The 26,007-nt window shown below is 37.6% G+C and overlaps 1 protein-coding gene across 1 annotated transcript in view; it reads left to right on the plus strand.

Moving 5' to 3' along the window:
- Positions 1-10,531: 10,531 nt before the first annotated feature.
- Positions 10,532-26,007, plus strand: part of LOC122791409 (5-hydroxytryptamine receptor 4-like) — a 449,172-nt gene continuing 433,696 nt past the window's right edge. Inside the window, exon 1 of the mRNA XM_044059157.1 lies at positions 10,532-10,566. Coding sequence (XP_043915092.1) covers positions 10,532-10,566 — 35 coding nt within the window. The remainder of the gene's footprint in view (positions 10,567-26,007) is intronic.

Below are 26,007 nucleotides of genomic sequence, written 5' to 3' on the forward strand. Positions count from 1 at the left end.
TCATCCAAATGAGACTGAGACTGAAGTAACTGCTGGGCCCTAATACTAATAAATAGGACTGCTACCTTGGTGTCAACAGCAAGTTTAGAGCACCAGATGGATTGTTGCAGAAGTATGGTATTCATAAAAAATTGGTAAGTAAGGACACAGGACAGACCCCACATAGAACTCCCTGGGACACAGATCTAGACAAAAACAGGCTTTCCTCACACTTTTACTTATATCACTGGGTGGGTTGCAAACTGGCTCACAGGTAGAACCCACAGTGTGAAAGTAGCTGACTTTCAAGTCAGACTACCAACCAGTCACGAGTGGAGTCCCACAGAGTTCGGTCCTGAGTCCTCTCCTGTTTAGTATCTACTTCTTTGACGTCCAGGCCAACATGAGGGGACTCTGGCTGACAAAGTTCACAGACGATTGCATGTTGGGAGCTATTATTAACTTCCCAAGTGATGTTGACATCCTACAGAAAAGCCTCACTGAGACCAATGACTGGTGCCAGAAGCATGGCCTTAACCTCAATGCCAAAAAATGTGTCTTCATCCCCTTTGGGAAAAACCCAGTTCCCATGAATTACCACATCGATGGTAATCCACTGAACACAGAAGGCGTTATAAGAGATCTGGGAACACAGGTTGACACCAACCTCTCTTTTGACCACCACATTGCCACTGTGGTCAGAAAGTCCTTCTGTGTGGCACATCTCATTACTAAGGGTTTTGCATCCAGGAAGAAAGAGGTCATTGTCTCCCTCTACTCTTCCCTCATTAGGCCAATCATCTAGTACAATGCCCCATTTGGCATGTACCTTACTTAACACCTGCAACAACTGGAGAGGCTGCAAAAGTACCTCACAAAGAGACTCCTAGGCCTTAAAAATTTGTCCTATATGGACGGACTCAAAAAACTCCAACTATTCTCTATCTCATATTGCTTACCTAGAGGCGATCTCTGCTTGACTTACAAAGCCATGTTTGACCCAGCTCTGTTAGAAATGCTACATCTAAAGAAATCCCAATCCCTCCACACCACACACTCCAGAGACCTCAACCTCATTACCACAATCAACAGAACATGCTGGAGGAACAGGTTCATAACCCAGAGACTGCCCATGCTATGGAATAGACTTCCCATACATGTCAAGCAGAGCACCTCACTGGCCCTCTTCAAGAGAAATGTTGATGAGTGGATGGGAAATAGAAAATTCACCCCAGGGATCACTCCAGTGGCTCTGCCCGACAGAGGCACTGGGAACTAACGTCAGATGGCATGATGCCAGGGTAATCCTATGGGTTAGGCTTGTAAAGGCTCCACGGCCATTAGGCTAGTACACACCTATGAACCTATGAACCTATGTACAGTTAAAGATCCTTTTGCCAGTCCATTTAAAATATACAGATTCCTTTTGAATCTAATAAGTTGATTAATAATTATTCAATGTGAGACTGCATTAATTGTCTTCTTCAAGTCCAATGGGCAGTACAGTCCAAGCACTTCCTCTAGCAATTGTTCTGACCATAGCTTCTCTATACTTGTTCCCAGACCATGGCAATCTCTCCCACAAAACTTCAATGAAGTTATAAACTTTGCTAACGTTAAGCCTCAATTCAAAGAGTTCCTTGAAAAACACAATTTGAAAAACACAATTTGTGCAAATGCCTGCCTGCATGGTTACATCACATAGTCAATTAATCAATTAAAGCTCCCTCTTCTAACTATCCTTTCCTCTCTCTCTTTAACATCATGTTACCATAATTCTGCATTTTAACTCATGATTTTGCCTTTTGTAAATATGTGCATAATTTCATTATTTTATGAACATTGTTTTCCTGACTGTGTCAGTTTAACTTAACTTCTATCCTTTTCTCTTTTGCTTGTTCCATTTGTATGTAACCCAGGCTAAGTCTACAGTTAGTCATATTGTGATCCATGCCCTATGCCAGTAAAGAAAATGTAAATAAATAAATGCATGGCATCCAGCACATTGTCATAGTGTGGAAAAAGATCTGATGTGCAAGACCTGTCAGTGAGAAACCTGCGGTGCTTTAAGGGTACCAGCTCACTCAGTTTAGCTTGGAACAGTTTAGTAGTCCTCTGAATACAGAAGGTATTATAAGAGATCTGAGAACACAGGTTGACAGTAACCTATCTTTTGACCAGCACATTGACACTGTGGTCCGAAAGTCCTTCTATGTGGCACATCTCATTACTAAGGGTTTTGCATCCAGGAAGAAAGAGGGCCAGTGAGGTGTTCTGCTTGAAATGTTGGTTAAACATTAAACATATTCATCTCTAAGTGTTGGGGTCATTAGTGTCACCTCCTTTGTAACCTAGAACTCTTATAGTTGTCTTCCAGAAGACAGTTACAAAGCTATATTGTAATGTAAACTGGAAAAGAGAGTTGAGAATAGTTAATATGGGTTTCATCAATCTCTTGAAAAAAATATTATACTTTAAGATAATATAAGTGCCAATCTACTGTAATAATGGAACACTCATCACCATCAAAAGCTATTGGTTCTGTTAGAAGAGTTGTTATGCAGAGCAGAAAGCAAAGATTTCACTTAATACATTAGCCATTACTAGGTTTGTCGTTAATTTCCATGTTCAAAAATATGGGTTTAGAAATAGTATCTGTATGGTTACCTATTGTTTTTGCATATTTACAGAAAGCTTATTTATCATCAAAGGAGATTTTTTTGTCTGCAAGATCAGCCCAGTGAGTCCCTGTCCTGCACTGGATTGGCCTTTTCATTCTTCCATTTGTGCATGAACCCTTTGTCTGTTCGTTCCCTGGTGAAAATGAGACTTAGGTGGTAGGGAGCAGGCCAGTCTGCAAATCCTGTGGACTTTGTCCTACTCCCACCCCTTCAGCATCCTGTGACCTCTGCTATCGCTCTCTTCATGAGGCGCATGTGCACATCGGTGTATATGAAACCTCCCAGCCTTTCACACATAACTTGCATAACTACATATCTTCCACGTTTTATAATTTTGTCTTTTCATTTTTTATGTTCTTCCAGGAAGGCTTGTAACAATGATAGTGTACAGCTAGTGCACATTTAACAATGAATAATTGAATGTTTTATTAGAAAGAGGATCATGAGCCTTCACAGCTGTAACTAAGGCCCCTGCACTGGACTGAGCTGTTAATGCTATAAAAGTTTTTCCTCTATGATATTTCGTATTGGGAGGGTGGCCTAATGGTTAAGGTGTTTGCCTTCCAAACACAAGGTGCAGGCTTTGAGCCTCACAAGGGATAATTGGTTAGGCTTAAAATGACTCGCAAGGGCAGTTAGCTTAATATTAACCTATAAATCTAGATGAATTTCTTGACAAAATGTTTTCTCTGTTGCATTTCTTGACAACCCTTTGCAGATTTCATAACCTTCCTATATGCAAAAATAGCAGATTTATGGCAGAATGATAGAAATATTTTAAAATAGAAATAAACTCAGTAATGCTGCTTGTTATATCTAGATGGGCGAAAAATGCAGCTGAAGTATCAGAGCCTCACAGCAGGACCACAACATGTGGAGAATAAGACAGATTTGTCAGAACTTCAAAGAGGCCAACAAGGCCCATGAAAATATCTTCCTTCCCACATGTAAAACTGGGGCACTTTCAAAATCTTACCACTGTAGTCATGTTTTTGAAGATACACAGAAACATCTATTATTACACAGATATTGTAAATGAATAAAGGTGATGACTGCAAGTTATTACTTACACTCTAATTTGCAATCTTAAGCTTCATTAGAAACATTACATTACAATGAGTCTGAAAATACAATATAATAACTCTGGCAATGTAATATCTCTTTCAGTATTGTAAACAAATGTCTATGACACAAACACCAGCAAAGAAGACTCAGTGGAGAGATAGGTTTGTAACACAGTGTTTTTCTAGCCTATGGAATAAGTTACCACTACAGGTCAAACATAGTACTACTTTGGCTACCTTTAAGGCTAGTCTTGATGAATGAATGAGTAGGCACACATTTACACAAAGGTTATCATATATAGACATGCTCAATTTGGGAGGTGAGCCCTAAAAAGTGCTTGAAAAGAGTGACAAGAACTGTTAGGTTTGTCTTCTTAAAGGTGTATATGTCTAAGTATCTTATGGCCCCATGAGTATTTACTGAGTATGTTACTATGTTCCTATGTTCCTTAACCTTTCCTCCTTCTCACTGTACTGAACTATATTCCTACTCCTCTACATAACTAAATGCTGTCCTCTCTCTTTAACCAATACTATTTTCCCACTCCTTCCTCTATGTCTAGCACACATTCTTTGTAGTTCCTCCCTAAATTTTGTGATCTTACTCAAGGTCATTTAAATAACTTCAAATGTTTTTCATCTAAACATTATTAATAGTAGTAGTAGTAACAGCAGTAGTAGTAGTAATAATAGTAGTATCAGTAATAGTAGTAGTAGTAACAGAAGTAGTAATAGTAATAGAAGTAACAGTAGCAGTAGTAGTAGGAGTCATTGTAATAGTAGTAGTAGCAGTAATATTTTATTTGTTTAACATTAGTTAACCGGGAAAGTCCGACTTGGAATGAAGCCAATTTTCAGCTGAGGCCTGGGTAAAAATGCTCTAGATGCATGTCTTTGGAACATGGGAGGAAACTGGAGCACCTGGAGGAAACCCACACGAATGCAGGGAGGATATGCGGACTCTGCACAGAAGGCACTCCAGCCAAGAATCTAGCTGGTAAAGCTCTTGCTGTGAGGTGACAAAGCTAACCGCTGCACCACTGCGCCATCCCATATTAGTAATAGTAACAGCAGTGGTAGTAGCAGTAATAGTAGTAACAGTAGTAGCAGTCATAGTAGTAAGAGTAGTAGTAGTAGCAGTAGTAGTAGTAGAATTATCTATTATATAGTAATACTACAATTCTCTAAATTGCGTGCATCAAATATTTGTTTATATTTGTATACTTGCTTTATAGTTCTTAGTGCTATGGGGGGAATCAGTAGTAGGTCCACTTGGATCAGTGTTCTACTCTGGTTAACAAATTTAAGTAAATAAATTAATCAATCAGTAAATATGTGAAGCAATGCAATATAGTCAATCTGGTTCATTATTTACATTTCTTGTACTGGAAGCTAGAAAATAAGGTTGTTTCCACCAGTCTTGTACAATTTAACACCATGTGAGCTGGATAAAACTTTCTTAACTTAATAAACCTTGAAGCAATAAATCTAGTCTCTAGATGACCCAAATTATTCCGATCCATTGCAAATAATTTTGGTTTGGCCTCTGTATCTTCCCTCAGAATTATATGATGTATAACATATAGAAGGCTCAGGTGATGGATTTCACTGTTAAATAGTCAAAAGTCAATTTGATCTTCCTTAGTGATAGTTTAGGGGAGAAGGGCACGTCTGCAATAACAAGCTTAAAGCCCTGTAAGTGGGCAAAATCCAATAACAGTTTCACATCCTCCATAATATCTGGAAGAAACAAATTATACCAGCAAACATAACAACAAAGTTATATAACCCTGCCACTGCTAACATGGTAGAATGCATCCTGATGCTGATTAGTCTGTAGCCAGGTAGAAAAGTCAAAGTAACTTGTGTTCTATAAATTCCAGTTAGCAGGTTCTGGACTCCCCTTAAGTTAAATTCACCTCTGTCAAGAAACTGTTGAAGGAACTGAAAATCATTATCCCTTCCATGTAGGAATGAGGAAGTGTGTACTGGATGAGTGCTTATTAAATTATTATTAATTCGATCATCTTTAGTGTTATCTGTAGTACAAATGTATACAAGTTCTGGTCTGTCTGTAACATGTGTTAAAGCTCTTCTTTTCCAAAAAGAAATACTGTAGTAGGGGATTTTAAATGATATGTAAATATTTCCTTTTTCTGAAGGAGGTATATTCAGGTGACATCACATTCCAAACATATCATTCATGCTATAGTCTGTCCCTTTACCAAATACCATTTGTGACTCATGGGGAAAAATACTTTGTTCATTGGGTTATATTAAACAAGTAACACTTGTAACATTACTGGCTACAAACAAGTCTAATTTCTACTCTTTCTAGCCAAGCTGCCTGAGGTGATCAGCTCATTCCAAATGCAGAAATACCTTTTTAAATAGTATCTCCTCTGTGATGCCTGTGCGTGAGTGTAAGCATGTGCTGGAGACTGCATGGGTAGAGAACCTGGATGACATTTCACATAGTAAAAGGGATGCAAACATCTATGTATATATACATGTTATATATACTATGACAGATTATGCTTAGGGGATCTGGTATTAGTATATGAAGTATTTTATACTGTATTCCTAGGAAATAAGTTTCTTGAAGAACTGTACTTTAGCATTTGATATATTGTAGCCATGTGGCCTTAATTTTAATCTTGGCTAGAAATATCTAGTATGAAATTGCTTGTGGTTGTGGTAGATGATGTGGTTTGGCATGTTATTGGAAAGTTGTTACTCTTTTTATGCACAACTTTGGATGCTAAAAATATTAGCATAGTGTCACAACTAACTATTTCATTAACTGTTTATGTTGATTGATAACTGAATCTCATATTATTTGAATCAGTTTGATCCAACAGTAACATTATTCTGCCTTGAATGCAAAATGTTGATATGCCAGGGAGGAGTGCAATAAAGGTTTAAAATCCATACCATCATCAAAAAGGCACACCAAAAACTAGGTTTCCTGTACAGGTGCAATCAATATCTCACCCCCTCCACCATAAAAGCACTAGCCTCCTACCTTCTCCCCCTCCCTACTCTATGGCGCTCCTCTACTAATCAGTCTCCAACTTGGCCTACAAACCAAACTCAAATCCTGCTATAATAAAATAAACAAACTCGCTACCAACTCTAAAAGCTCATCCTACCATTGCCACTCTCTCCATGCTCTACAATGGCTCAAACTACCCAACTACCTGACATTCCTTAAACTTACTACAGCTCACAAGCTCATCTACAAATCCTCAAGCTGCCCTTCTCTCATAACAATCCTAACCCCCTACATTCCTAACTGCTTCCTCAGATCTGAGAGCCAAACTCTTCTGCAAGTCTACAAACTTTCACGTCCCCCTGGCAACCTCCTCCTATCCTGCTCCATATACAAACTATAGAACTCTCTCCCTCCCTCCCTTCACAATGCACCTAACCTCACCAATTTCAAATCCCTCTTGCTCTCACATCTATCCTCTAAATGGGCATGCCCCGGCCACCATCCAACATAACCCCCCCAATCCCTTCTCCTCTCTATCTTCTGAAACAACTACATCTCAGGCCTACACTTTCCCACTACAACCTTACATTTCACCCTTACTGTACAGTCAAACCCACCCAGTCCTATATAGGTCATATAACTTAGTCTAATATATCTACTTGCAACTAACCTGCAGCATTTCTTGTCTTACTTTACTATATCCTCAGAGTATTATGCAATATTTTTCAACCTTCTGAAAATTGCACTGATTTATGTATCTCTGATTGTCGTCGTTACTTTCTTTATATAGATTTATTACTACAATGTAATATACTGTATTGTCAACACTCTGAAAATGACTGTATTCCTTAATTGTGTATGTAATTGTCAGTGATCTATTTGCATGTGTTTAGTACTCCAATATTATATGCTGTATTGTCAGCATTGTACATAATTGTCTTTAATGTATTTGCATGGGTTTAGTTCTGCAATGTAATATGCTATATTGTCAGCACTCTGAAAATGTTTGTATTACTTAATGTTTCTATCATTGTTAATGGAGCTTTTCTCCCCGGGCCTCCACTGAAAACGGGCACTTCTTGGCCCAGTGGACTTCCCCGGTTACCAAACTGGAATAAATAAATAAAAATATAAATATTCTGCTTGTTCTTTATTTTGAAGACTGCATCTTGTTAAGTGTAGCTCTGAAACTGTTTTTCTTGTTTAGTTTTTTTTGATTTGGGCCCAATCTGTGATTCAGTCCATGACAATGGCAGGAGGAGTATCGGTGAATGTTTCAGAGATGCAACATGCTAAAAAAGAATACTGATTTTGTCATAAAATTACAAAAAAAAAATGACTCTGTTATTCGTATTTGACCCCTGAGAGTATCTTTACAGCAAGTACAGAGAAATTAGATGAATTCTCTCATTTGATAAACCACTGTTGAATACTTTTGATGATAAATTTCTAGTAGAGAAGCATTTCAGGATGAGCTTGACTCCATAATTGCAACTATTTGAAAGTTTGCTTGCTTCTGACAATGACTCTCACTTATTGTAGCACAGGAAATAACATTTCCTTGAGTTACACTAAAAGAAGGCTAGAAAGTTTGTTTGACACAATCAGATAAAATAACCAGCTAGTAGAATGGACCACAGTATGACAAATGAAAAAAAGATCAGCAAAGAAATGTATATTTCCTTTTTCAAACGAAAAATAAAATGATTAAAAAATCAGATAAATGATAGAAACAGATTCCAGTATGGGGAAAATCAAGGATGACAATGATTCAGGAGACTGTGAGGTTTACTCTTTACCTTGTCCCTTACAAAGGCCAGTATTAGAGGTAATGTCAAACCATGGGAAGAAGACAAGCTGGAAGCATAAGGTTTTCTACTGTGAGTGAAAATTTCATAACATTTCTTTGAGAACCCCCCTCAAGGAAAGAATGTTTTTAAGAATAACACTGTCTCATCACAAGCCTCATCCCATACAAATTGTTTAAGGTAGACCTTCTAGCATGAGAAAACACAAAGGGCCAGCAAATACAGTTCCAAATGTTTTATTGCATATCGAAAAGGTGCTAAAAAACACCAAAATGAAATCTAAGTCCTCAAACTAGTTTCGGCAAAAGCCTTCTTCAGTGAGGAAACAAAAGTTAGTAAAATCAATTCACCAGTGAAATTATTCCATTTATAGAATCATTTGGCCAATAGAAAAATGGAATATTCCATATCATTAGTAGATGTCTGAATATATACACAACTGCAACCATGATAATGAATTACATATATATAGAAAAATGACCAATATTGGTAAGATAATACAATATATAAAGTTCTGCCATAAGGAATGTGTTTTTGTAAAAAATTTTTGTATACAAAACACATAATACAAACTCTCTTATACATGAAACTCTAATAGTCCAAATCTAAATGACCAGCTGTGTATCACTTATGTAAATATTATATGAATTGTACAAAAGTACATATCTATCCAAAAATGTATGCTGGTCCATACAATATTGATCCACCTTATAAGTGTGAATAATACATATAGATCCCTAAAATTAGTGTAAATAGGGATACAATAACCAATAATTCATCATTCAATTGAGAGATATGTATTATATAAATTAGGTATCTAAATATTAGAATAAACCGATGTGGTGACATCTGATCAGCCAATATGTATAGATAAATACAAACATATGAATCCTGCCCAATAAAAAACAAAAAAAATAAATAAATAAATAAATAAAATAAAAATGTAAAAATGAATGTAAAAATAATGATATAAGCCATAAGCAAATGCCACCTCTACCCAAAAAACATATGGCTGGCAAAACAGCTTAGTATACGTTTCATAAATGGTCATTAAGTCCTGGTGGGAATAAAGCCCCAAGATGAACAATCCAGTACTTTTCTTTGTGGCTGAGAATGCTCTGCCAACCAAGTTGATTATGTCTATTCCCCTGAATCTTATCAATAATCATGAACATGAATTTGGCTGATTTATGTTTGATTGAATGTTGGTATAGAGCATTGGTGGATTTCTGGTTACGAATGTCACTCCGGTGTTCCCCTATCCTGATTCTCAAAGAGCGTGAGGTCTTGCCAACATAGAAAGCTTTACAATGGCACGTAGCCAAGTAAATCACCCAACTGGATGAGCAATTACCAAAAATGCGAGCATCATATACCTTACTAGTGTTAGCACTGGTAAATTGTTTGAGCTTGTTAACTTGGCCACAAGAGGTGCAATGGCCGCAGGGGAAAGTTCCCAACAATTCATCCCCTGTGATAGTAAGTTGCTTATAATTTGCACCCCCACTCTCCTGATGTTTGTAATGAGAAAATAATGTGCCCAAGGTTTTGCCTCTCCGATAGGAGATGGAGCATTGATTACCCAATATGTGACGTAGATGATCATTGGCTAACAGAATGTTCCAATTGTTATTGAGTATGTTCCTCACAAGTTGGTGATTTCTACCAAAAGTAGTAATGAATCTGATGTTCTCATCCTTCATGCGATCTTTCTTATCTTTATATTGTAACAATAAATGTCTCTCTTGTTGGTCCGTCCAGATCCTGGCTGATTCTATATCAAAGCCAGAATAACCTCTGTCAAAAAACCTGGTGTTTAGATCTTGTTTAGCCGTCTCATAATCCACATCTGAAGAGTTAATACGTTTAATTCGTAGATATTGAGATTTGGGAATGTTGCGGATGGTGTGGCGTGGATGCATGCTGGAAGCATGGAGTAACGAATTAAATTGTGGGTATTTTCTATGAATCTTAGTGTTCAAGGTGTTGTCATGGTTACGATATATGGTAACATCCAAAAAGTCTATAACAGACCTATGGTATGTTATAGAAAATTCAATACCCCATATGTTATTATTCAAATGTTCCACAAATTCCAGCAGATAATCAACATCAGCACGCCACACCATCCAGCAATCATCTAGATAACGCCTCCAAATATCCATCTCAACTAAATAAATGTTGTGTAAGGGATTGTAAATAAGACACTCTTCCAAATAAGCCATGAACAAGTCGGCATATATTGGGGCAAAGGAGGCACCCATAGCTGTGCCTCTCAATTGCCAATAACAATCACCTTGGAAGTAAAAAACATTTTTGTTGAGAACATGCTCAGACATACATATTAATAAAGTATTAAATCCCGGTGGATAGAGTTCAGCTTTGTTAAGCCAGAATTCCAAAGCCTGAAGACCAGCCCAATGTGGTATGCTAGTATAAAGAGATTTTACATCTAAGGTACACATGAGCCACTCTGGATCCAATTGAGTGTCAGCAATGATGTTAAGGAATTGAGTTGTGTCTTGTATCCGGGCTCTAACCAAGGTCAGAAGTGGTTTCAAATATTGCGTTAAGAATGCCGATAAAGGTTCAGTTAGTGAGCCATGGCCAGACACAATTGGCCTACCTGGAGGGTGTGTGATGGATTTATGGATTTTTGGCAACAAGTATAAAATCTGTTTGTTAGGGTCACTAACCTGTAGATGTTGAACAGTCTTTTTCATGATAATCCCGTCCTACAGTGCCTGATTGAGAAACAGGTCGATGTCCTGTTTAAATCTGTTGGTTGGATCAACCCCCATATGCATATAGCAATGGGAATCCGAAAGTTGTGTGAGGCCTTCCTGTACATAGTAGTCTGTATTTTGAATCACTACTGCTCCTCCTTTGTCAGCTTGAAGTATGACTATTTTATGATTCGATCTAAGTTCAGAAAGTGCCTGTTTTTCATGAGAAGTAATATTATCTGGGACTATGTTGGTGTCAAAATGGGGAAAGTGTAAATCCTTAAGTACTGCTTGCTGAAAAATACCCACATGTTTGTTCATGGGTGGTTGAAAAGTCGATTTCCTAAAAGTAAAGTCAGTAGATCTTTGAGAGGTAGAATTGTCTTGATCAGAGAAAAAAATGCGCAAGTTAAGTTTTCTACAATATTCCATAACATCCAAAGAGACTAAATAATGATCAGAAAAAAAGCTGGGGACAAAACCCAATCCTTTATTTAGAATACTATGTTGGTCTTCAGTAAGTACATGGTCCGACAGATTCAGAACATTTTCAAAAGGTTTGGTTATTGATTCAATAATGACTGGACTAATCCTGGCATTGAGTCGGTGCTTATTTCTGTTCCTATGTTTCCTCCCCCCTCTGGATTTCCTGCCATGCCTAAAGGGAACTGGGGTTGACTTTTCTTTTTTAATGGTGAATGAATCATCATTCCCCCCTCGCTGTCAGTGTACGATGATTCCTCCCCTGATGTACTGGTATAACTCTGGTCTCTGTGTTTTAGGATTGGCCTCCACTGAAAACGGGCACTTCTTGGCCCAGTGGACTTCCCCGGTTACCAAACTGAAATAAATAAATAAAAATATAAATATTCTGCTTGTTCTTTATTTTGAAGACTGCATCTTGTTAAGTGTAGCTCTGAAACTGTTTTTCTTGTTTAGTTTTTTTGATTTGGGCCCAATCTGTGATTCAGTCCATGACAATGGCAGGAGAAGAATCGGTGAATGTTTCAGAGATGCAACATGCTAAAAAAGAATACTGATTTTGTCATAAAATTACAAAAAAAAAATGACTCTGTTATTCGTATTTGACCCCTGAGAGTATCTTTACAGCAAGTACAGATAATTAGATTAATTCTCTCATTTGATAAACCACTGTTGAATACTTTTGATGATAAATGTCTAGTAGAGAAGCATTTCAGGATGAGCTTGACTCCATAATTGCAACTATTTGAAAGTTTGCTTGCTTCTGACAATGACTCTCACTTATTGTAGCACAGGAAATAACATTTCCTTGAGTTACACTAAAATAAGGCTAGAAATTTTGTTTCACACAATCAGATAAAATAACCAGCTAGTAGAATGGACCACAGTATGACAAATGAAAAAAAGATCAGTAAAGAAATGTATATTTCCTTTTTCAAACGAAAAATAAAATGATTAAAAAATCAGATAAATGATAGAAACAGATTCCAGTATGGGGAAAATCAAGGATGACAATGATTCAGGAGACTGTGAGGTTTACTCTTTACCTTGTCACTTACAAAGGCCAGTATTAGAGGTAATGTCAAACCATGGGAAGAAGGCAAGCTGGAAGCATAAGGTTTTCTACTGTGAGCGAAAATTTCATAACATTTCTTTGAGAACCCCCCTCAAGGAAAGAATGTTTTTAAGAATAACACTGTCTCATCACAAGCCTGATCCCATACAAATTGTTTAAGGTAGACCTTCTAGCATAACAGGTTTACACTGGGATGGATGCCCAGGGTAAAGCAGCAGTTGGTAGAACATATAGTTAACTTAATGGACTTTACTCTATCTACTTTATCTGCTTTATAAAACACTGTGAAATTTATTTCAAAATGAATTGATAAACTCTAATATTTAGCAGATAATTTTATTGTGCAAAATATTACATCTGTTTTTTTTAAGAGCGAATATTAAGAATGCTGTTTCATTGCCACTTATTCTTTCTGGAGAAGATATTTTGTTTTGAATTCATCAAGTTATGCTGTATGTGATTTTTGCAATATAAACCAGACATTCAGATAAAATAATATGTTCATAGGCTGGTGCGTGCAGGTTAAAAAGAATAGCGTCTGTGTTCCTCAGAACATAATTTCCCATAAAAGTATTTAAAAAAAATCAAAAGTTTAGTTTGATAAATGTGAATGACTGGCCATTAAGAAACTTCAAAATTTAACAACAAAGCAATGAATAAAACACTGACAAGGTGAAAATACTGCTTTGATGAATAAACAATATTACAAAAGCATGTGTTATGCCTTAAAGTTGTATATGAATATGACAGGCTGAGTAGGGCCCTGAAGTGTAATATAATAAAAAATCTTTTTATCTTTTACAGAAAAGACAGGCACTTATTTTTCTTAGAAGAACATAACATTAAAAGTTGATTTAATAATAACCAAAATAGTCATTTTTTATTGTCTCTGAAAGGTTCATAAGAACTGTGCTAATCTACCAGATAGGCAAATAATTTGGGGTATCAATTCCCTGAAGAATGAGGCATGAATATTTTTAGACCAAAGGCCTATGCAAGTAAAACTTGAGTCTGTAATATGAGTCAAAAGTGCTCTTTTGGAACAAATTACTAACAAGACAGCATATTGTGTAGCAAAGGATGTCAAGATGTTTAACACATAAGCATAGTTCACAGAGGGAAATGAGAACAGTGGTTTACTACTGAGGATGATGGAATGATCCCTGTGACTCAAAACATGGCACCTTTGGTCACACAGAGTTGGCTGGTGCTTACCATATGTACTCAATGTGGCATTCAGCTCATCAATAATTGACAATGAAAAAGTGTTATGACAACAGCAGCCAATCTGCCAAAGCTGGCCCTGTGGAGAGGACATATATTCCCTAGTGGTGGCTAAGGTCGTCAACCCAGAAATCTCAGGAACTTGGCTCATGTGCACATATTGTGGCTCAACATGTTCACAAGCAGGCAGTAAGATGGGAAGAGCTGCTAGCAGCTTTAAAGAGCACACTGCACACTCAAAATCTATTTTTTGATCAAATCAAAGTGTGGAAAATTGGAGCATATGAAGTAGGGGCAAGTAAACATTAGGGAAATAGCTAATGAGTTAATAGGGTGGTAGAGAGAAAAGCAGGGTAACCTGTTTTTTCTAACAAGGTAAGGCTGGAAAAAGATAAGGAAAGTTGAAGGAATAGTAGGAGGTCAAGGATAGGTACCTGGAGCACATGGTATCAATGAAGAAGACAGAGAAAAGGAAGTGTTGACACAATGAGGGAAGGGGAACACAGTGAATCAAGAGACATCAGACAAACAGATGGAAGACAGTGGTGATGGGGATGACTGGAAAAAGAACAAAGAAAGGTATAGTCACAAAAGAGAGGGAAACACTGGGCAGATGAATATGGTTGGAATGCCCACAGTACCACCTAGCTCATGTGTGACCCACCGGAAGTGTAGACACCATCTTGGGCACCCTCAGCAGGGGCACTTACTCTGACTGAGCAGCCAGAGGCAGGGAGAGATGTCATTTAGCAAGCCATAAGGAGAATCTCTCTAAGTGGCCAAAGCAAGGATCAAGATGCTGGTTGACTTTCACCCCCACCACCTCAGTGAGCTACATCTCAGTGACATACTGCTCACCTCTGCTGACAAAACCATCAGTGGGGGTTGCACTGACCTTGACTATTGAAGCCCCACTAGGGACAGGGCTGGAAGGCTCATTAGCTTCCACTGATACTGTTTCTGGTGAGGGGTGGCCAGGGAAGGATCAGCTGTAGATGTTCTTCATGGCTTAAGATGTTGGGGGATGGTGGTCTATGGCATATCCACAGGCATTGCTGTGGATACTACTTCATACAAAAGAAAACTAAATGGACATAAACAACATAATGGCCCAAACATATATTTAAAAGAAAGGATAGTGGCAAACAGGATGGAGAAATGTAAGCATACAGTGAAATACAGCACCACAGAAGTATTATAATCTGTTAGGTCCATAACAACTGCAGTAAACTCATGAGAAAACATCAGTGAATAGCAGATGTGTACTAGATGTGGCAGAAAAATGTAAACTGATAAGTGTGACCTGTATAAAGTGAACCACTCATATGCATACCTCTCAACCTCTTAGCACAAAAAATCTGCACGAAGTCTAAATTAAAGTTGGGACAAAGGACCAAAAAATAGGGGCACATTTTAAATATTGCTCTTATAAACCTAGAAAGTTGCTACCCCCAACTCTTCCCCTTGTTCACCCTCTACTACACAGTGTGTCATGTTTGTCCTGAATTTGCCCACCCTGCTGTAACTGCTTCCTGATTATTGTGTTATGTGCCATTGCACACACACTGAATATACATGTGCCAGGGTTGTACAGCACAGCACCACCAAATACATCTAGGCTGAGAAAGCATGCCTTCAGCAGCCCAAACACATGTTCCCCAATGACCTATGTGTGTGGTCAAGCATTGTCTATCACAGTCTGAGGATTTCAGATGGGTGTCATCAACCTGGGTTCCAGGGCATATCCAGCTTTGCTAATGAGATGTCCTTGTGGAAGGTATCCCCTCACAAACTGTTGGTAAATGTCACATGCATGCCATATGTGGGAGGCATGGTAACTGCCTGGGTGGCTTGCAGATGCCTTGTATGTAATACCCATTACATTGCATACCACCTGGGAATTGATAGAGTGTTACACTTTGTGGTTCACATACCTTCTTCCCAGGTCTCCAGATGTGACCTTTATTTCAAAGCAGATACAGTGTATGACCTCCAGCACCCAGGGAAATGAGCTACTACACAGAAGTCCCACATGTGGGAACCATATATGTTTCCTCACATGTTGCAGAAACAGATGAATTATTCTTGAGGCAGATGCCAGAGATACTCCACTGTGTCCCCAGTTGGCCACTGGAAAGTCCATGTAGCTAATAAATATAAAGCCACACATACCTTTGTATTCATCAGAATGGGTAATCCATGAATCTCATGAGCCTGCAGATGAGGCTGACACATGTCTACCATCTTTCATATGAGTGCCCCTATCCACACAGTACGAGTCTACAATGTTGGCATTGTGAATGCCATGAAATGTTAATTGTGGTCTGATGACACAGCACTTCTGAGGGTGACAGCACATAAGAATATGGCTCATAGTGGCAATAATAGCCTGTTGCATATATACATTCACGAAGGCTGTGACAGCCTGTATTACATTTCTGCAGTTTCTCTGCATGTACACAGGGACATTTCTGCAGTCATTAATTCTGGTGTTCATGCATCATTTCAAATTTGTAATACATTTCTGAATCACTCCATCATTTTTGTTTTGCCTCATTTGCATATACAGATCCCCTCATTTCAGTACTGCAGTTCACTGCCATCTTGTTGCAGTGTCATTAGAATATACTTGGGCAGCTTTGCTACTTGATCTCTGCCACTCACATTGAGATTATCTCTGAATTACACACATCCTCTGCATGTGAATTCATTGTCAACTTTGCCTACCACAATGCAGCAAACATATTTTTCTGAATTCCAGGGTATGTTTTGTCACTCCTACATTTCTGTCCAACCCATCATTAAGTTTTGTGAAAATTATTTTTTGCAAAAGAAGGGGCATCATTGGAAGGCTGACTGATTCACTTATCTTTCAACACGAGAATATTTATTTAATGTTTTAAAGATTATTTTTAATATGGTAGGTATGTAGACAATTTATTATTTATCTGTAAGGATGATATATATTTTTCATAGCAATGTGTGGGGTATTTCACATATTTGTATTGGTGTGAGGTCAATTATCTTGACGTCAATTTACGTAGTTTGGAAGATGAATATGTTACCAGTAGATTTTTATTAAATATGTTATGTTATGTTATGTCTTGTCATGTTATGATGAGTTTCCTTCATGGGCTCGAAATATTGGCTGTGGAGTTCAAAAACTAACTTTTTTAATGTTGACAGTGTTCATTTGTGGAAGATCATGCTAGGGACTGAGGACTTTGCCCTTTCCTCACTGTATTCTGATCTCATAGTTGGTATACATAATTAGAAGAGGTTTCAGGGTGCAGGGAGGAAAAAAATAATTTTTCTTTTCATTTGAATCTTCAAGTTATCTCTGAATACAAATGAGAAATGAACAGATGCTCTATCAGAGCACTTGGGGGAATTTAGGCATAATTAATAAGAATGAAATAAGGGAATATGTATATTTTGTTAGCACCTGCACTATTTTCTCCTTCTGATAAGAATATAGTGAAAAGGAATTGGCACAGTCTACATTCAGATGACTTGTTAAGAACATTTCTACATACACAGCCCACTTTGTAACACAAAAGAGCAAGAAAGATGACTGAGATGGTGTTCTTTAGTGTTCTTTGCAAAGGAAAATATGAAAGAAAAAAAATGTGCCTTATCCTGTAGTAATTGCTCTGTATGGAGGACTGTAAAATGGTTACAAATGGAACATGTTTTTTAAACTTGCAAATGTTCATCTGTAGGTTTTAATTTGTTGTCTGCAGTATAAGATGCAAATGTTTCCAGACAGTGTGCTGTGCAAATTAAAAGACCTACTAAACTAAGAACATGAGTTAATTAGTAGTGTAAAGTTATTTATCTTACTGAATTCTTCAGTAGTTCATAGAAATGAAAAAGGCTTCCACTGTGAGTGGACAAAGTTTAGCCTGTCAAGGACTGTAATCCCCGAACTCCATTCCCAAAAAAGCCAGCTGAAATATATATATATATATATATATATATATATATATATATATATATATATATATATATTTTTTTTTTATTTATATATTTTTTTTGAGTGTTTTTTTTTTTCAGGGGGCAAGCCCCCCTGCACCACTGATGTGGGGGCAAGCCTCCACCCCCTTGAACTTATATATATCAATTCCATAGTTGCACCACCTCGGAGAAGAGGGAAAGTACCTCCCAAAAGGGCATCACTGCCAGCACAACTCATTGGTAATGATTTCCTGTGAAGGAGCTCTGAGCCTCGGCAAGCTGAACTTCAGGCAAATGATGTTCCAGAATGCAGTCTTCATCCACTAGTATCGTAATGATGAAAAACAGAGTGGCAATCATGATATTCTAAAATATTGTATATTAGCCCACATTGTCTAACACATTTTAGACATTTTTTTATAGTTTATATTGTGTAATAAAAGACTGTTATTTACATATGCTTGAATTCAGATGTGTTTTGTGTCTTCACTGTCAAAAATTAATCTGAAATCAATCTGAAACTACTTATGGTCATGGTGACAAACATGATGATACATTTGTAAGGTATGTTGCTGTACTACTATGTAGAATTATGTTAGGCATTCCGGTATACATTAACATAGTAAGCAGTTAGCTTTTGTTTATTTATTTTGGCTGGATAATACAACTATGCCCAAATTATTAAAATCAGTTTGATCTGATATGAAAGTCATCCCTTCATAAAGGTAATCTGCTAAGCCATCTGTCCTTGTACCCCTTTACTCTTAACATTTTATTAAGTCTTACATCGCACTGCTGCTACCACCAGTGCAGCTTAAATGTGGAAAATCTGTGCTTCGTCCCTTTTTTGTCAGCGCTCTAATTTTTGCGACTTTTTTCTACCTGATCAGAAGATAAGCATCTACAAATTATAAGCTTCAAAGAAGAGTTTTTTTTTAACAAAGTGCCTAAATCAAAGTTCATCCATGTCAGGTGCTATTTTACAGCATAGCCTCACACCCAAGTGTATACAGTCTGTAATATATTAATCATGAAACCTGATCCTGACAAATATAATGTTTGTCTTACAGCAGTGCTTTACATAATCTTCTTCAGTCTTATATACGTCAGGCCCACTTATTTAAAATTATTTCATCATGTGTATGCCATTGCCTACACAAGTCAAACAAATAGATTGAGACAACAACTGCAATATCATGCCCAGACCATATGAAAAGTAAGACCTTACTTCTAGAGGAATTCCTTATTTAAAACAAAACAAAAACAGGCTTAGAAATGTCCTTATCATGTAAGACTTTTATTAAAGATGATTAGTGATTTGTCCAGAAACAGACTTCATCAGATCAAACAACAAACATGAAAGCACTACTTACCTTCAGTAAAATCCTTCATTATAAATAAATTTCTAAGCCTGGTTATACTACCTGTAGAAGTGGGAACTAGCAAACACAGAACCTTATCAGCCAGCATGGCACTGTTCATTATTGCACGGTCACATTTAAAAATAAAAATAAAGTTGTACACCTGAATGGGCAGGATGATTTCTGTTTATTAAACATTATAAACATACCGTTGTAAGTATTTGAGATTGCCATCTTTCTTCTCAAATCATTGAAATCTCCCATCTCTCACTTTACTCTTCATCGTTTATACCATATCATACTGATAATCCTTTTGCCTGACCTTTACCACCTTTAATCAAATAACTTTTGCAATAATATTTAATAAAATTGACAAGTGACAGTAAAGTAGCATTCCTTAGGAAAATACAGCGTCATACTTTCACAACTTCATTTCTCTATGAGCATCTATCTACTACAACTTTCTTATTTTTCCTGTAAAGAAACATATTTTTATCAATGCCTATATGTAGATTAATAGCAGTAGGACTACTCTGTGCAGATACCATCAATTAATTTACTCTGTGCACTTTAGATCAGGGGATATCAGCAATACTTCAGTATATATTATATAAGGAGCATTAGCATGCAACCCTTTGCAGTAGCATGTATAACAAGCAGTCTAATATATGTCTGTGACCTCCCTAATGGGTACTAATAAATCCAGTCTCCATTTATTCCACAGTTTGTCACTCACAAAGAGTGACAGCCTATGTTTTCAATCTAAACAGCCATGTACAATAATATATCATCTCAGGTCATCATATATTAGCTAAAGAACACGTAAACACTTTCCTTTTCCAATCTTGACCTGTCTTCTTGTCCCTATTCTTCATCTGTATTGATTGAGTTCAAGTCAATGTGTTTAGAGAGACTTACATGTACCACCATCCTCTACATCAAGAATCAACAAGTGTGATATGTGTTAATTTTACTTTTATTGACTTTGTACTCAAAAGCAGTGAAAACCAAGCTGGAAAATAATTTCAGAATTGCATAAAAATCCAAATTATAGCTAATTGTACAGCATTTGTACTGTTTAATCATCTCTGAAAATTATATTATCTGATGCAAAGTAACTTCAAAAATCAGAATTTAAAAACACACATTGCACTTCCAACGTACATCTCTTTCCGAGTTGCCATAATCATCACAGTACCCATTCCTTTTCATATCATGAAACAACAATAAAAACAGAATGGTCCTAGTGTCAACATATGTTAAACTAGATGGAGATACTGGCAAACCAAGGTTCTCTCTGTTACTAGGAACTTGTTGGTGAATCCAATCCATACAACCATCTTAGTTTTAACAAAGTAAAAATTACCTGCTTTTTCTTCACCTTCCAAAACATTCAGTCAGAATCAGATTTTTCTGCATGGCTCTATCCTCCAATGAAACTGACTACTTCTTGATATAAAACCATTTGCCTGTACATTTCTACCACCTTTTCTCAGATTTTACCTGCTTCTTGTTTTAATTAGAGTATGGTATCATATTGATAGTATGATAGTTCACAAATATCATTTTCATGTATTTTCAGTTGTGTGGCATATCCCATTAAAACTCAGATAATTATTTTTAGATCAGTCATAACCTTTTCCAAAGCATTTCTAACATCCTGTTTATATTAAGTCTCATCATTGTTTCTTTCTGATCATCGTGATTGTGACACCCCTGCACTGGCCCAGTAATCAAGGAGCCTCAATCCTCACCCCTGGCAACAGTGGGGGATGTACACAATGGGAGGATGACAAGTACACACACAGTAAAGTGCAATTTCTCATAAGAGCACACAGAGATCACAGTCAGTCTGGGGCTGGTTTCTCCCTCCTTCTCCAGATCCCCAGTAAGACTCCCCACTGGCACAGCTGAAGGGTTGAGATCTCAGTTGAGTGGCCAAACCAAGATCTCCAGTACCCTCCCTGTCCAACCAGTGCTTCCTGTCCCTGCCCAAGTAGCTGACACACACACACTCCTTGAGATTTGATTTATATACAAACACACACACACCTGAGAAAGGTTGGCATAGGTTTACTAGCTATGTCCCCTTCTGCCAAGACTATAAGGTAGTTTTCACTGCCACCAGCCAACTCTTATCAGCTATTTTAAGGTCCTTAGTAAAGGGTGCCCAATCCTACTGTGTAATGTTACTAGTAATCCAAATGGTACTCTGACCAAGAACAAGGCTATTTAGGAGTGGACTGTACAGTGTCACCAAATAGATATGCAAGTACTCTAAGAGCTTAAATATCTCTAAACAGACCAGCCAGAATTAAATGTTTTAAATATATTTAATAATAAATAATAAAAAAACAAGACAATACTCAGTAAGTAATCAGTTACACCAGAGTTCAAAATTATAGGAAATATTTAAAACAACATTGCAGGACAGTCTCAAATAAATACAGAAAACCTCTAAGCTATACTTTACTATATTCCTGTCTGAATCTAATAGAGTTACTATGCCCTAAAAACATACTTACAGCAAGGCAAGTGCAGAAGGTGGTGATAAGTAGATGTTCTTGTTAGGTCAAAGGCAAAATACAAAATGCACAGTCTCTGCAGATCCTGGAAGGCATAAAGCAATACAACACTTCTACATCTTAAACCTACTAATTACTTCTCTTTTAAGACAATACAAAAACTTCTAACTCTAGACATTGTGTCTGCTACTGCACTGAAACTGAGAGATAACATCTATTTTATTACGTGGTTATGAAACAATTTAATTTCAACTATTTATTTCTGAATCTTTTTCCAAGTTAACCTCCTGTGTTCCATTTTCCATTAAACATGTACATCTAAACAGTCACAATAGGGTAGGTACATTCCTGTTCCATTCCAATAGGGCATGCTGTGGTTACATTTTAGCTCAGTACTTTACACGCACTTCTGTATAAATCATATCAATATTCACAAATGACATATAATTATTTACAAAATTCCAGATAGCTGGGCTGGCAGTATTTCCCTTTGTCACAGTGACTTCCATATTACCTTGTACCATGTGATAAACCTGTCCAATTTTCCATTTTGTATTTCACAGTCAGCAATACTGCCATCAAATTCATTTCAAAAAGACAGCTTTTATTTTAAAGAAAAATACTTTATTGTATCTTTAAAGGAGAAATTAAAAGAGGCATTCAACCACATGAAAGACTGTGAGATGGAAAGCATTATACTACTATGTCTGATATTTAAAGTTACCAAGGATGTTGATCTAAGAACACCTTGGATTGTCTGTTTTTTTCAGAAGACTGTTACTTTGTCAGTTATCACACCTTAAAAAATAAAGTATGACTAAGTATCTAAGATGCGTAGGTGGTTGGTTAGTCATGTTAAAATGCTGACCAAGTCTTTGCTCTTTCTACCTAGATGTGACAATGAAGAGATAAGTAGATCATTATTTTATTTTTTTTTTTTTTGCTGTGGTACAACCATGTAGATTTACAAACTTGTGAGTTAACATCTTTCACAGGTTACATTAATCAACTAAATATTTCAAGCATCTTTATATAAGGGGCACCATAATGCCACAGTGGATAGCATTGTCACCTCACAGCAAGAGGTTCCCCAGCTTGATTCTCAGTTGGAGTGTCTTTTGTGTGGAGTCTGCATGTCCTTCCTGTGTTCACGTGGGTTTCCTCCAGGTGCTCCAGTTTCCTCCCACATTCAAAAGACATGCATTAGGTGGATTGGACACTGTAAATTGGCCATAGGTGTAAGTGTGTGTGTGCAAGTGCCGTGTGGAAGAACTATGGCTGCAGGGCTAGCCACTTGGCTGTGTAAATCTTGGATCAAGATCATTCACTGTTGAAGTGACACCTGACCCCATGTGCAAAAAATGGGAAAAAGGGTTGTGGGTGGATGGATTATATTAACAAGACTTCCATGTTTAACTTAAATAAATGAAGACATAAAACACTAGTTTAAAAATCAGTGTGTTTTCAGAAGTTAGTAATGTAATAAGAATAGTTAAAATAAAATCTAATTTGCCTGTATAAACATAAACCACAAAATGCTATAATAGCTTAAAACTACTCAAATCCAAAAAAATACTGAATAAATACCGCCATAGGATACAAAATGTTTTATTAAAATAGTTAAGGGCTTTTATTCTTTTTGCTATAAGAACTTCATCCAAACTCTTCAGAATTTCAGAATGAAAGAGCTTAACTATTTTTAATAAAACATTTTGGATCTGTCTAAACATAAAGCCAACTACTAGTATGTGTTATGGTACTAAAATCATACTTAGCGGTCTGAAATCGAAAGAAGACAAATCATTGTAGGAAGTCAAATGCTATTATTTCCTGATATTTTTCAGAGCACGTAGAGTCAGTGAATAGGTCACTAGAGATGTTAGGTTCTGCAATGAATCACTGATTTCCATAAAGCAGACTATCCAAAATACCAAAGCATTATGTCAAAAACACACAAGGGTGAAAAACTTAACGTTAAGCATTTTTTGAAGTTGTATGCACCCTCCAGCTCATAATCCCCCAGAACTTATATGTACCAATTCCATGATTGCATCGGCTTGAAGAAGGGTGGAATCTCCCATAATAAATGAATTATTGCCAGTGCACACTTAGAAATTGTTCCCACATCACTGCAATGATTTCCTATGGAAAACATTGATAGACATTCTGTCTCTCAATCTTTTTTTCTGCAGGCAAATGAAACAGGAGGAATTTCAGCTTGATCAATAGTAAAGGAGATGAGATGTTAATGATTTTTATACTTTCATTCTGATGGGACAACGAGAAACCTCTATGACATATCAGACATAAAGATGACAGTATTACTGAAAAGAAATGGAGATGGTTTGCCAGCACAATGCGATGGAACTACTCCAGGTGCAATTGACAGTTGGCAAGACAACCATCCAAGTTGTAGACAGGTATAGACCCCCCTCCATGACTCAGGATACCCATTCTTCTTACCTGGATCTACTAGATTCCATTAAGGTACCCCCTAACACCCTGATCCTTGTTGACTTCAACTACCCCACCATAGACTGGGTGAACTATTCCTGCAGTAATGCACTCACTCACTGATTCCATGAATTCATCACTTCTAACACACTAGACCAGCTTGTCTCATCCCCCACAAGGGGAGATAACATTCTGGACTTGGTCCTCACCAACATGGGCAACTGTTGCACCACTCCCATAGTATGTTCTTCCCTGGTGAGATCAGATAATCAAACTGTCTCATTTAAAGTTTCTATCTCACCCAATCCCCCCCAACCATAATCAAACTAAAAATCTTCTCAAAACCTGACTACAACCTTGTAAGGGAGAATATATGTAGCTTCACACCACCTCCCCCTCAGAGGATGCAGACAACTATGCTGAACAGTACGCCAATGCAGTATACAAGCACCTGTACAACTGCATAGACTTAGCCATACCCAATAGAACTAAAACCTCCTCTTCATGGAAACACAAACCTGTTTGGTGGACATCCTCTAGCAACAGGCTTTACAACAAAAGGAAGAAACTGTTGTCCAAGGATAAAAAGGAACATGTTCCAAATTGGATAAACTCCCTCCTTAGCCTCAACAAGCACATTAGATCACTAGTAAAAGACCACAAAGCCAGTTATGAATTGAAACTAGCCTCTTAAACAAAGGGAAACGACAAAGCCTTCTTCAGTTACATCACAAGCCTCCATGGCAAAGCCCAGGTTTGTTCCAAATTAGTACTTAACAGTATCACTTACACCAATCCTGTTGACTTAGCTAACCTGCTAGCAGATAGGTTCAGTGCAAATTTCACCCCCCTGTCCCCCCCAAAGGCCCTTTTGACATCTCCAATACTAGTCCCACACCTCACATCTCCATAGATCAATTGCTAAAGGCCCTATCCAAGGCAAAGAACACAGCTTCCATGGGACCTGATATATCCCGGGCTGTATTCTGCACCATCTCCAGCAAGAACTGGCTTCACTGTTGAGCACCCTATTCAACCACAGCCTAAGTAAAGGCTTCATTCCAGCAGACTGGAGAACTGCCATTGTCATCCAATTGCACAAAGGTGGTGCCACTACTGACCCTGGAAACTATCGCCCCATTAGCTTGACAAGTCTGATCTGTAAGGCCATGGAGTGTATTATTATGGATCTCTTAAACAAGGACATAGGCAATCTCCACGCACTTGACCTCACCCAGTTCAGATTCATCAAGGGCAGATTTTGCCTGTTGAACCTGGCTGACTTCTTTGAGACTGTCACCAAGGCCCTAGATGAGAGAAAGTCAGTGCATGAACCCTACCCTGACCTGGCCAAGGCCTTTGACACAATCCCCCACTTGGGAATCATCAAAAAGCTAACATAACTTGGCATAAATCCCTAGCTCATCAGGTGGGCTGCCAAGTGGCTCACTGACAAGACCCTCAAAGTTAAAATAGGCACCTCCACCTCCGATAGCAGACCTTTCACTAGTAGAGTTCCCCAGGGATCTGTTCTGGGACCGCTACTGCTTGGCATCTACTTCTCAGAAGTCCAGACAAAGACAAAACGCCTTTAGCTGACCAAGTCTGCAGATGACTGTAAGTTGGTTGCTGTCACTGACTCCCCAAATGATGTTAACATACTGCAAGAGGGTCT

Source organism: Protopterus annectens, chromosome 17.part0 (genome assembly GCF_019279795.1).
Source record: "Protopterus annectens isolate FY-2018-M chromosome 17.part0, PAN1.0, whole genome shotgun sequence".
Lineage (NCBI taxonomy): Eukaryota > Metazoa > Chordata > Ceratodontiformes > Protopteridae > Protopterus > Protopterus annectens.